The sequence below is a fragment of the Malaclemys terrapin genome, chromosome 9 (genome assembly GCF_027887155.1).
Source record: "Malaclemys terrapin pileata isolate rMalTer1 chromosome 9, rMalTer1.hap1, whole genome shotgun sequence".
Taxonomy (NCBI): domain Eukaryota; kingdom Metazoa; phylum Chordata; order Testudines; family Emydidae; genus Malaclemys; species Malaclemys terrapin.
Window position 1 is genome coordinate 17,469,153 of NC_071513.1, and position 12,289 is coordinate 17,481,441.

The 12,289-nt window shown below is 45.2% G+C and overlaps 1 protein-coding gene across 4 annotated transcripts in view; it reads right to left on the reverse strand.

The window, feature by feature from the left end:
* Positions 1 to 197: 197 nt before the first annotated feature.
* Positions 198 to 12,289, reverse strand: part of COL4A6 (collagen type IV alpha 6 chain) — a 197,313-nt gene continuing 185,221 nt past the window's right edge. For all 4 annotated transcript variants that reach the window (XM_054039034.1, XM_054039035.1, XM_054039036.1 and 1 more), the window contains 9 exons: positions 12,118 to 12,243; positions 11,568 to 11,684; positions 10,539 to 10,700; positions 9,423 to 9,521; positions 8,673 to 8,819; positions 7,354 to 7,470; positions 5,797 to 5,988; positions 5,280 to 5,566; positions 198 to 4,339 (listed from right to left, as the gene is read on the reverse strand). In XM_054039034.1, the coding sequence (XP_053895009.1) occupies positions 4,079 to 4,339; positions 5,280 to 5,566; positions 5,797 to 5,988; positions 7,354 to 7,470; positions 8,673 to 8,819; positions 9,423 to 9,521; positions 10,539 to 10,700; positions 11,568 to 11,684; positions 12,118 to 12,243 (1,508 nt within the window). In that variant the 3' untranslated portion in view covers positions 198 to 4,078. The remainder of the gene's footprint in view (positions 4,340 to 5,279; positions 5,567 to 5,796; positions 5,989 to 7,353; positions 7,471 to 8,672; positions 8,820 to 9,422; positions 9,522 to 10,538; positions 10,701 to 11,567; positions 11,685 to 12,117; positions 12,244 to 12,289) is intronic.

Here is a 12,289-nt window from a genome sequence, read left to right on the forward strand (position 1 = left end):
CTGGATGAGGCCTGGTATGGTGCAGTTAACATGAAAATCTCCCAATTTAATTCTTCACAAATAGATGAGAATACTGGGCCTAAGCGGGAGATGTGCTGAGTACTTGCAAAACCCAAGTGAAATGAGATGCTGGTGCTTAGCATCTGAAGAACGGGAAAACATGACTTTCGAACAAAAATAATTACCCAGACCAACAGTTAATGTCTTGTTTGCCTTTATTAACCACAGTTTGGAAACTGAACATTAACAAAAGGAGATGTCACCGCACGCTGTTTTAAAAAACAACAACTGTGATGTCTCCCCAACTAGTATTCATTTAAGACCATAACCATGCTTGGTGCCTTCCAGACAAAAGTGAAAATGCAGCCCCTGCTGTGAAAAGCTTACATTCTAAAGGATGACATCTACACAGAAAAGGGAAGTACCCGCTAGATGACTGAGCAATGAAGCTAGGCATATATCATCCTCAGTCCATTTTTTTTTTTATTGCCCTCCTGTTATCTTTCATTACGTAAACACAACTCAGAGGCGAAATCTGAAGTTGACACTTTTCCAGGAAGCCTGTAGTGAGCAGCAGCTGGAAGGAGAGGGGGTAAATACAGGGTTGATTAGAAGAAGGTCTGGAGATAGGAATGGAAGAAGATCAGACTGTGGCCCTGATCTTGCAAAGACATGCTTGTGCTTAACATTACCCATCAGGGTGAAATCCTGGCCCTACTGAAGTCAATGGAAGTTCTGTCACTGAAAGCAATGAGATTACGCACGGGGCATAAAGCTAAACAAGTACATAGACCCTGCTCCTGAAAAGACATGTGTATTTCAGTCATGTGCATCCAGAGCAGAACCCGCTTTTCCTCACCCCTCCCCTCAACATCCAAACAAATAAGTTGGTACCAGACCTGGTGCTTCTCCTGCTGGCACCTAATGGGTAGAATGGGTGACAAATAAAAATGTTTTCCACAAATATTTGCTCAAATTTTTAAAACAAACACCGGAGTTATTTGAGTTTTACTGACACCAATATTTGCAGAAAGTGAAATTCAAAGTCAAATACCATGCGACTTATCGGAGCAGTCCCAACTAAAAGACAGCTCAGGTATCTGACATGGATGCATCATCAAACTATGGAGTGGAAAAATGAGATGTTTGTTGAATAATTCAAAGTTGTGATTGATATTTTGCAAGCAGAAAGAGGCTACATCAAAGAATAAATTGTTGACTGCAAGTTATTGGCTCAGCTCCAATTGGGCTCAACCATGCAAGGGTCTTGAGTACCCTGACCACAATCCAGCAACACTCTTAAGCTTGTGAGTAGTCCTGTTGAAATCTATGAGCCTACCTGTGTACTTAAATTCAACCACACGCTTTAGTGAATCAAGGCCAGAGTTCTAAGTACCCTGCTAGACTAAATCAATAATAAAGAAGAGTGATTAAGTCTTTATCCTGGATCAGTAGCAACTTTCTGTAGAGTTTTGTCTTTCAATTTAAAAAAAAAAAAAAAAAAAAAATTTACAAGGCCCTCACTTCAGATCCTCTAAAATGCTGATACCTCTGGGTATCACCAATCTCACTGTAGAAAGAAGCTGAAATTAATAGCTTTAGCCTTAGTTAATTCTCAACATGGGCATATTGTATTTATGGCTTTCCCTTAGAATATATGGGAAAATAGAAATTGACTACCACTGATTGTAATTATAACCTGAAGGAACTGTGTGACTATTTAACAGTGCATTAGAAATACAGTAATGTGTTTTTTAACTAGTAGAAATAAAGCCCAGTGGATGAGGAATACAATACAGGTGATTTTAGCTGTAAAAAAAAATGTACATCCAACAGCTGCTTGTTTCTGTGTTTCCCTAACCTTGAATGCTAAATAATAAGGCTTCTACATTTTAAAATATACACAATTTGAATACTTACAAAAAAAACTGTTCCAAAGCTACCTCGGAAAGCTGATTTCACATGTACTGTAACAGACCCAGGCCAGTTGGGTACAGCAGATTAGTAGAATGCAGATATACTGGCCACTGGATAAGCAGTTTTCTGTTCTCTGACTGACCAGAGCGGGGGCTGCTCCAGGCTAGGGTGGATGCCTGACTCTAATTAACCTGGTGAGGCCGTTAAGCTAATGTGAACACCTGACTCTAATTAAGGCCCCTCGGATACTGTAAATGGGCTCACTACCATCAGGCTGGGGGAAAAGAAAAGGGAGCCAGAGGAAAGGAAGTGCGGCTGAAGGGCTGGCTAATGAAGATATCTCAAGCCACTGGAAGGGAGCCCTAAGGTAAGGGTGAGGAAGGCATTAAGAGAGAGAAGTGGGAGAGCTGTGTGGAAGTGGCCCAGGGAAGTGTAGCAGCTCTGGCGGTAAAAGGTTGGCTGCCAACAGCTACTGCCACTAGGGTCCCTGGGCTGGAACCTGGAGTAGAGGGCAGGCCTGGGTTCCCCCTAACCCGCCACTACAGAAAGGGGCCTGTCTTCCTTTCCCAGGAGGTTCTATCAGGACAGGAGGCTAAACTGTTCTTGAATAAGCCCGTAGGGACAACAGAGACTGTGGGAGTTCTCTCACCAACCTCCTTGCTGGCTTATGATGAAAAGGGCTCAGTAGACTGTAAGCCTGGTCCTAGAGAGAGAAGGGTTACGTGGAGGGTCGCAATGAGCCTCTGAAGCTAGCATAAACCGCCTGGAAGTACGGGACCCACGGAGACAAAGTCGTAGCTCTGCCACAGTACATACACCTCTACCTCGATATAACGCTGTCCTTGGGAGCCAAAAAATCTGACCGCGTTATAGGTGAAACCGCGTTATATCGAACTTGCTCTGATTCACTGGCGTGTGCAGCCCTGCCCCGCTGGAGCACTGCTTTACCGCGATATAGCCAAATTTGTGTTCTATCGGGTTGCGTTATATTGGGGTAGAGGTGTACTAATGAAATTATTCTGGAGGTGACAAATTGCTAGAGTACAAAAGTATAATAACAAACCTTGAACTGTGTGCTTACATAGAGCACATTTCAATAGAGAAAGCTGTGCTGAATAATGAAAATGGCTTTAAGTTCAAGTAGAAATCCACATTTTTCACTGGGGAAATCAGTTACAGCTGGTCTGAATTTGGCTCCAAGTTGCTTGTGCATCACTGAAACCAAAGATTATGCCAATTGATTTAAAAAGCAAAACAAAATGAGCTCATCTTTAAGTAAGAACTTCCCAGGTAAGCCAGGTTTCAGTCTCTAATGCTTAATACTCTGAGCACCTCTGCTGCAGTGATTTGTTTTAATTAGTATAGGGTACGTCTTCACTTACCGGAGGGTCTGGCGGCAGGCAATCGATGTTCTGGGATCAATTTATCGCGTCTGGTTTAGACGCGATAAATCGATCCCAGAAGTGCTCGCCGTTGACGCCGGTACTCCAGCTCAGCGAGAGGAGTACGCGGCATCGACGGGGGAGCCTCCCTGCCGCGTCTGGACCCGCAGTAAGTTCGGACTAAGGTACTTCGAATTCAGCTACGTTATTAACGTAGCTGAATTTGCGTACCTTAGTCTGAAGTGGGGGGTTAGTGGGGACCAGGCCTTAGAGTTAAGTTCCTTTCCTATTGAAAATCCACTTCATTACCTATTTTCTCATCTAATCAAGGTTTATTCCCCTAGGCCGTGCCAAATGCTTTCTGCAAAGCCAACTCATCAGTGAAGCACCAACTTATTTAAGAAAATCTATCATTGGCTATAGATGAGTGCATAATAGGGATGGGTGATATAATATGGAGTGCTTGTCACGCTGCAATCTGAATGAGAAAGGCACAGAGACTTTCTGAGGTAGCCATGAATAGGAAAACAAACATGAAAGCAAAAGTGTAGCACCATGTTCCACAAAACAGTCAGAAGTTTCAGAGCATTAGTCTGTCCCTCCTTCCTTCTGTGTGAAGTCCCGTTTCTTATGGATCTAAAACATAATTTCTATAGTGTTCCAGCTGTTGTAACTTATCCACAAACCACCAGCAGAATGGGCTTGTTTATATTTCTTCTTCCAATGATTGAGGTTTAAATTCTTAAGTAGCAAAGTTTTATTTGTTTGAGTGGTTTTTGCTACAAGTTCTTCATGCATACTTGGCAACGGCTGACTCGTGTTCGGAGCTGTCCTGCTTTCAGAGTTTCTGAGGGAGGAGCACTGACAAACTGCTGCGTGCGTTCGACTGTCGTCAGCCAGAAGCTGTATTTGTTTGCAAAGTAATGGCAGGTTCCTCTGGCACCATTGCATTCAATGAAAGGAGTAGCACGGAAATCCTCAAGGCAAGAGCCGGGTGAGACAAGGGACTGACCTCCGCCTTCTGCGCCAGCTGCAGTGTGCTAGAATGAATATGGTCATTTAATTGAGTTCCAAAAGAAGGAAATAGGCAGTTACATAGGGACTCATGGGATACATTTCTTGCAGTGAACAAAAGGGGGAAATCTAGATTGCTCCCCCATGACACCTGTAGCTACGTCACTTGGGTCGGAGTTACGGGGGAAGCACAAGAATGCAAACCCCGGGTTGAATATAGGATTCTGGTAATCTAAAAAAGCAGCTTTTCACTTACAAAGTGAGCAAATTTGAAAACTGAGAGACAATAAAGCATCTCATAATGCTGTTTTTAGAATCACTTTGCAATCACACTTTAATGAACTACCAGGACATCTCATTGTAGAACATTTCTGGAAAAAATGTGGGAGAAGGGGTTAAATCTGTGCTATAGTTTAATTGCAGTGGTGTGGCCATGTTGGTCCCAGGATATTAGAGACACAAGGTGGGTGAGCTAATATCTTTTATTGGATCAACTTCCGTTGGTGAGAAAGACAGGTCTTTGGGCTTACAGGTCTGGGAAGAGCTGAAGAAGAGCTGAGCGTAAGCTCAAAAACTTTCTCTCACACCAAGAGAAGTTGGTCCAGTAAAAGATATTATCTTACCCACCTTGTCTCTCTATAGTTAATTAGCCTTTTTGATGTTTAAAGGAATCAGTTCTTAAGGGCCATTACTCTCTTTGCTAGTATGGAAGTGTTCTATTTCTTCCACCCCACCATGAACTTTATCAATACCCTTGAGAAGTTAGCAAAATGGCTGAGGTTATTCTAGGTCTGCTGGTAATGCACAAGGAACTCCTTAGGTCAGCTCGTTGTGGAGCTTTCAGTTTCTTGGACACAACTGTTAAAACTAGCAAACTTAGTGGCTGAGTCAAAGATGAACGGCCAATATTAAAACAAGCCTCAGACAGTGTGACCGTCTTTGCATTAACAAATCGATTTTTCTCACCATTAGGAAAGAGTATCCAATCCACAGGCTGCGCCAGCCCTCGGGGCACTGCGGGATGGTAATGTCCTGGCTGTGTACTGCAATAGCCTGGGAAGGTGCTTCACACACCGAGCAACGACTGATGTACTGTGGGATCTCCAGCCGGCTCACTGGCATCATAGGGATGGGAGCAGTGGTGGAGAGCCAGTAGGATTTGTCATTGCGGCTGGCATAGTAGCACACCTCGTAGATGTTGCAGTAAATAAATGGCATGGTGCTGAAGCGAGGCAAGCAGGAGCCAGCAAAACCTGGGTGGGAATGGAGAGGAGAACAAAGGGCACATCAAGCTGCTGCCCAAAGGCAAGAGCTAGTAAAGACCAGATAAGCAAGTGGCAAGTATCATTGCACCCTCCGTGTCGTATTCCACCTCAGAGTCACACTTCTTACAAAGCCCAGTGAAATCAGTAGGAGTTGTGCAGTGTGTATGGGGGAGTGGAATTGGGCCTGCCTCATTTGTGACAGAGTCTTTTTGACTTACCGAGATCCTGGTTGTGCGCCTTTTCCTGCCCCTCCACATACAGCAAGCTGTAACCCTCCCAGAGCTTATTCATTCCAATTGGGCATGGCGGGATCTGCTCCGACTGGCTGTGCTTCACCAAAGTGTATCCAACGCCTACACCCCGACCTGGCATTCCAGGCAAACCAAATGGGCCTGGCTTTCCAGAGACACCTGGGAGAGAAAAGTCAGTCACATGTGGCGAGTACAATGTAAGTTAGCTGACTTTCTGCATCCATCCTTGTGGTTGGGCACTTATGTCACTTCTGTCACAACTAAACGACAACGTAAAGCTCAAGTATTGATGGTTGCCATGTGATCAAATAGGCCTGGCTGAGTCTCAAAGTCAATCAGTACCCTATGGTACTGACTCACTTTTCCATACCATTAATTTTTCTGTCTCACCCAATCACTGTGGTATGCAGGCACTCACAACTGTAGTTCATAATACAGTAATTCTGCCTTGCCCCTCTGGGTGAGGACCTCCAGCACTCGTTAATTCCCACACTAGTGCAGTAGGTGGTGGTGTTTTATCCTGATGGTACAGAGGTTCAGTAGCTTGTCCCAGGTTATAGAGCTAGTCTGTGGTATAGCCAGGAACAAAATCCAGACACTCTGACTGTCAGTCAAGCACCAGGATGTACCTCCCATTCACCGTCCCACTCCAACCACATTTCTTCTCTCTGACTCACTCCTTTTCAAATTCTACAGTGAATGTCCTGTTCCTGTGCTTCCAAACCCTCCTGCTGACTCCCTGTTTATTACAGCTAGAACGGTGTCCATCATCTTATACAATGAATCATCAATAAGGCTAAGATTTTTGTCATGGATATTTTTAGTAAAAGTCACGGATAGGTCACAGGCAATAAAGAAAAATTCATGGAAGTTCCTGACTTGTCGATGACTTTTACTAAAAATATCTCTGACAAAATGGGGAGTTGCAGAGTCCCCACACCTCCAACAGCAACTAGGCAGCTGCGGAGGGCCCGGCTAAGAGATCTGGGGGCCTCCACCACCTGTGGGGGCTTGGAGCTCCAGGCTTCCCACCACCCGGGGTGGCCAGGAGCTGTAGGGGAGCCCCTGCTTCCCACAAGCTCGGCGGCTTGGGGCTCCGGAGGGCCCCTGCCACCCATACCCAACAGCTGCCGGGCCACCATGGACGGTGGGGGGACCGTACAGCTCCCAGCCGCTGTGGGCTGAAGTCACAGAAGTCTCTGGAAGTCACGGATTCCTTGACCTCCGTGACAAAATCGTAGCCTTAATCATCAGTAGTGACAGATAGCAATTGCATACTCTAGAGCATGCTGCAGTGAATGAGTTTACTCCCAACTGTCTCACTAAAGGTGAAATTCATATCAATGAAGACACAAGGCACAAGATCTTGGGCACCACATAGGTCCTTCTTTTTTAAGTCTATAATGTGTAATTTCTGTGATGTCTGAGGCCTTGGGCAGCATCACTGCATTAGGAGGCCATCTGGAATCTTGCTGATTGAACACTCATAGAATATCAAAAGAACAAATTAAAGAATAAAATTACCTTCCAATCCTGGTAGCCCTGGAATTCCTGGGGTTCCTGGATCCCCAACTATGCCATCTGACCCCGGTAAACCAGGACGTCCCACCTGACCTGATCTGCCTGACAGACCTTTTGGACCTGTAATTAAATGTAATGATTGTTATTTAATTTGCTTCTGACATCAAAGCTTTCACTCCTGGCATCAACAGACGGATGTGTCATGATTAGCAATGCTGAGGGCTTAAACTTCACAATTCTTGTTACAAACAAATAGCTTGGCACCATGATTCAATATGGCCTACGACCTGATACGTATAACATGTTCAGGGATTACAAATGAACAGAAGAGACAGTGTTCAGATCTGGGTCAGGCTTAGGCTCTGGTGGATTTGAGTTTGAAGCCAAAGCAGCACTTGGATTCAGGTCTGGATATGTTGCCAGTAAAATTTCGTGATTATTTTCATCTGATCTCTCAAGATTTCTGCCATTGTAAACAGAGAAAAGATTACCTGGTCTCAGAACTGACTGCCATCATTTTGGGGCTAAAACCTTACAGAAGCAGCTATCCTTGGTTGATTTCAGCCACATTCAAATCAGAAAATGGGCCTCCTCCAATTTTGGATCTCATATGATCCAAAGTTACATAATGGCAAGTTTAGATCCATGGATTTGCATCTAAATTGCCCTCTCCCACCTGCTCTACAATTCAATGGGATTAGCACTTGAGGTCTCTGTTTAATATTGTCATTTTGTGCTTTAGACCAGTGTGCAGGGGAAAGAGCAGACACCAGCTGGGGTTCTGTCTCTCCAAGAGCTTGCACATAGTGAGAAATTGTGTTAATATTTAACATTAAGTTGTAATTATTTCCCCATACGACAAGGAACATTCAGCATTGCAGTGGTGGGTATGTAGGACCTGATCCTGCACCCACTGAAGTCAATGGCAAAATTACAACAGTGCAAAATTAGGTTCCTAAAGTATTATAGTATTTCATGTTGACACAATCCCAATAATTCTCCATGATGAATCATTCTCAGACTGATTAGATCTGCTGCCAGACCTGCGTTGCCATCATGCCAACTGCATCATGACTGCTGCTTTCAATTCCATGAACCTAACGCAAAAGAGGCTATAAAATCCCGTGAACATAATGTACAAGAAAATATTTCTAGCCGGGTCTAATAATAAAAAAAAAAGATAGATACGCTGTGGTCATTTCCATTACAAAGCTTCTAAAGAAAAGCATGTGAACTTTGACAGCACAATTTACAAAGCAGCTTCCTGTGAATGCAAGAAGTTCAACATTTCAGTTTCACTTATTTGATGCGGTGCTCTTTACCTTGCTGTCCATCTGGTCCCTGAAATCCACGATCTCCAGCATAGCCAGGGACACCATCAATTCCTGGCAGACCAGGTAGCCCTGGAGGAACTATGACTTCTTCTGGTTTTGGTACTAGGCCTGGAGCGCCTGGTGGGCCTGGAAAACCTGTACACATCACAAATGGCACCATAAGCAACCCACATAAAGTGCACAGATAGGATGATCTACTAATACAAGGATGTAGTTCAACAAATTGAGAAGGCCCTGTATGTTAGCACTGGGTATATTCCCATGACTTCCCCAGCTCTTGTTAAAAGTCCCTAATTTCCCTAAGTCCCAGCCCCTTTTTTATTTTTTTAGCTACATATACAGGTTGTTGGGGATCTGGGGGAGAAACAGTAATCCTCCCCCCACCCCCCAGCAGGAAAGACACAGAGATTGATAGAAAGATCAACACAGAAACAGATAGAGTTCCAATTTCTGCAAGCAGTTGTCTCCACAGAGAAAACACTAAAGAAGATACATTTTAAGTAACAAAGTTGCGAAGACTGGTTCCCAACTTCCTGAAAGTCCGGGCGTGTTTGGAGTTGAGTTGTTGGTTTATGCCCATCCCCATTTAAAAGTCACCAAAAGTTCAGGCTTTATACTTGGGTGGAAAAAAGGAACGAAACCCAAAATAACAGAAGCCAGCTAACTGTGCTCCCCCACCTTTCACCCCACAAGCTGTTTGCAAATGCAGTACAGCTCTCCAAGTCATCCTGTGCTTACCTCGACGACCAGTTTCACCTTTCAGACCAGGAATTCCAGGGTCCCCGGGAAGCCCATCTTTACCTGGCATCCCCATAAGGCCTGGCTCAGCCTTCACACCTGAGAAGATACAGAGCAACGAGTAATGGACCCTGAAAACGAATCTCTGAGTGAAATACTGGCAGATGCACCAGTGGCAGAGGTGTGGTTCTAAACTACATAGTCACACCCTTGTGTCAATTCTGATTCCCAGAATCGACTGACACAGCCACAGGGCAGCTTTGTGAGAGTCTCCACTGTAACATTATTAGCAGGGAATCTTACACTTAATCTGAAATCATTACAAACGTCATTCCCTCTTGTGGAAAAACCCCTGGGAGGGGGTTCTGGAGAGGAGGTATCTTCCCCATGTGAAATTCCTCACTGACAACCCCCCAGGGGGCAGGGTTTGCTCTCACAAATAGGCTCTGGAGCCCACCCACGAACCCAGAGAACCTGCCAGAGGTCTTGTGCCCTCACAGCAGCTTTGATCTCCAGTGTCCTTCCTCGTCTGGCTCCCAAGCTCTATAGCTCCTGTAGAACCACGCTTCCTACTGGGGAGGACCAGAGGAAGAGTGATGTGCTCCCCCACTGGCCCTGCCTGTACAGACTGACTCCCCACAGACCACTCTGTCCCTGGCCCCTCATGGATCCCCAAGTCCATGGTGTGGCCGAGGCGAGGCCCAGAGGATGTGTGGATGGGTAGGAGAGAGCTGTGGCAGCGGCTTTTCCCAGCCCACAGAAGAGGGGAGATCTATACGTGGATCTGGGGATAGGCATCCCAGACAGCAGCAGCAAACAACGAGCATAGTATTCCTGTCTGTGGACAGCTGTTACCTAAAATAATGAAGAGAAGTGAAAAAATGCAAGGTGGGATTTTCAAGAGTGCTCAGGGCTGGCTGGCCTAACGTCGCTCCATCACTGTAGGCGAAAATAGAGTGCTTTGGAGAAACCTACCTTCAGCATTCACGGAACAGAAAACAAATCCCAGAGTGCCACACACCTCCATCAGACCTGATTTCACAGCTATCATGCTCACAATATGTGACAGCTCTTTATACTCCCAGGGGACAGCTTTAAAGCACTGTACAAAAATACCTTTGAGTCCTGAAGCTCCTGGAATTCCAGGTGGACCGGGGAGTCCCATGTCACCCTTTATGCCTGGCAAACCAGGAACTCCAGGGAGACCTGGAAGGCCAGTATCACCTTGATTGGAGGCTGGGCCAGAGAGCCCTCGAGGACCTGGAGGGCCTGGGGGGCCTAGGAACAAAATGGGTGAGAAAAATCAGTTTCTGTAACAGACAGAATGCTGCCATTATCCTCAGCTGGCCACCCTATGGCATATTCATTCATTCATTCTTTGGCTGCATGGGAGCAAGGTTTCCAGGGTGAGGGATGTCCTATGGACATAAAAAATATCATTTCCCCTTCATAACGGTCAGCTCAGCAGGCCAGGAGGAGGATTTGCTACAAACTATTGTGTTCTAGGTCAAATCTCTATTTCTTTTGGTTCCCCAACTGCCAGCGAAGGGAGTTCGCATCCCTTCACACTGCGAGCGCTGGTGAGTCACACTGCTCTGTGATTTATCCGAGCATGTACAATGATGCTCTTTGGGGCAGGGAACGTCTGTTTATTCTGTGGTTGTACAGCACCAAGCACAGTGAGGGCCTAGTCCATGAGTGGGGCTCCCGGGCACTACCGTAGTACAAATAAAAAAGTAACAACAGGAATGATGATGAAATCTCAATAAAATAATTAAATCATACTAGTGATTAATGAGAAATCATTATCTTGCACTTATATTGCCACCTTTCACCCAGGGAGCTCAAAGCATTTACAAAGTTGGATAAGCACAGTATTATTATCCCCATTTTACATCGGGGGAAACTGAGGCATAGTGCAATAAAACCATTTACTCCAGGTCAGTGACAGAGCAAAGACCAGAGAACCCAGACCTCTTGATTCCCAATCCCTGCTCTAAACACCAGATTAGATTGACTGCTCATAAAATCCAATTTCCCCTTCTCCGCTGTTCACAGGAAATGAATGGCAGTCAACCTTGCTATTTCCTCTGTTAGAGCATATAACACAAATAAGCTACACTAAGGAGGCTCTCATCTCCATACCTGGATTCCCATCCACTCCAGGACGGCCAGGATCACCACGCCTCCCAGGTATATTTGAAGGAAGAGAGATGCCAGGAGGCCCTGGTAAACCGGGCAGACCCAAAGTACCTGGAGGACCTAGAATTACAGATTAATATTGAAAAAAAAACAGGAAATGCCTGCATCCCTATTGTGATCATCAGGGATGATCCACGTGGACAGTGTAACATCAATATGGGTAGAATTAAGGGGTACGGGATGTTATCTCAAACAACGCCCCATCCCCATCCAGGGAAGGAACAACCCCCCTTTCTCATTAAGTGAGAGCACCACGAGAGAACTATAAAACTAGGACAAACTATTGACTCAGTCATTTGTCGTACATTAGACCATGCCATACCTTTACTTTGTGTTTACAAATCTACAAACCAATGACCCCTTCACATCTTTATGACTGTGAATTTCCATTATTAAACTACACTGACCCTACATATACTCCCAGCTGCCCCAAGTCTAAGTACATTCTATTAGTCAATACAATTCATCTGCTTCCGCAGTCGTTACTATTTACCCATGTCTCCTGATGATCCTTTCTGCCCAGGGCGTCCTGGGGCTCCTAGGCCAATGCCTGGGGAACCTTCTTCACCCTTAGGACCTGGAAGCCCTGCAGGGCCGTTCAGTCCAGCTTCACTTAGACCTAATCAAACATGTTTAAAGAGGACAGAGGAGCCTTTTAAAACTGC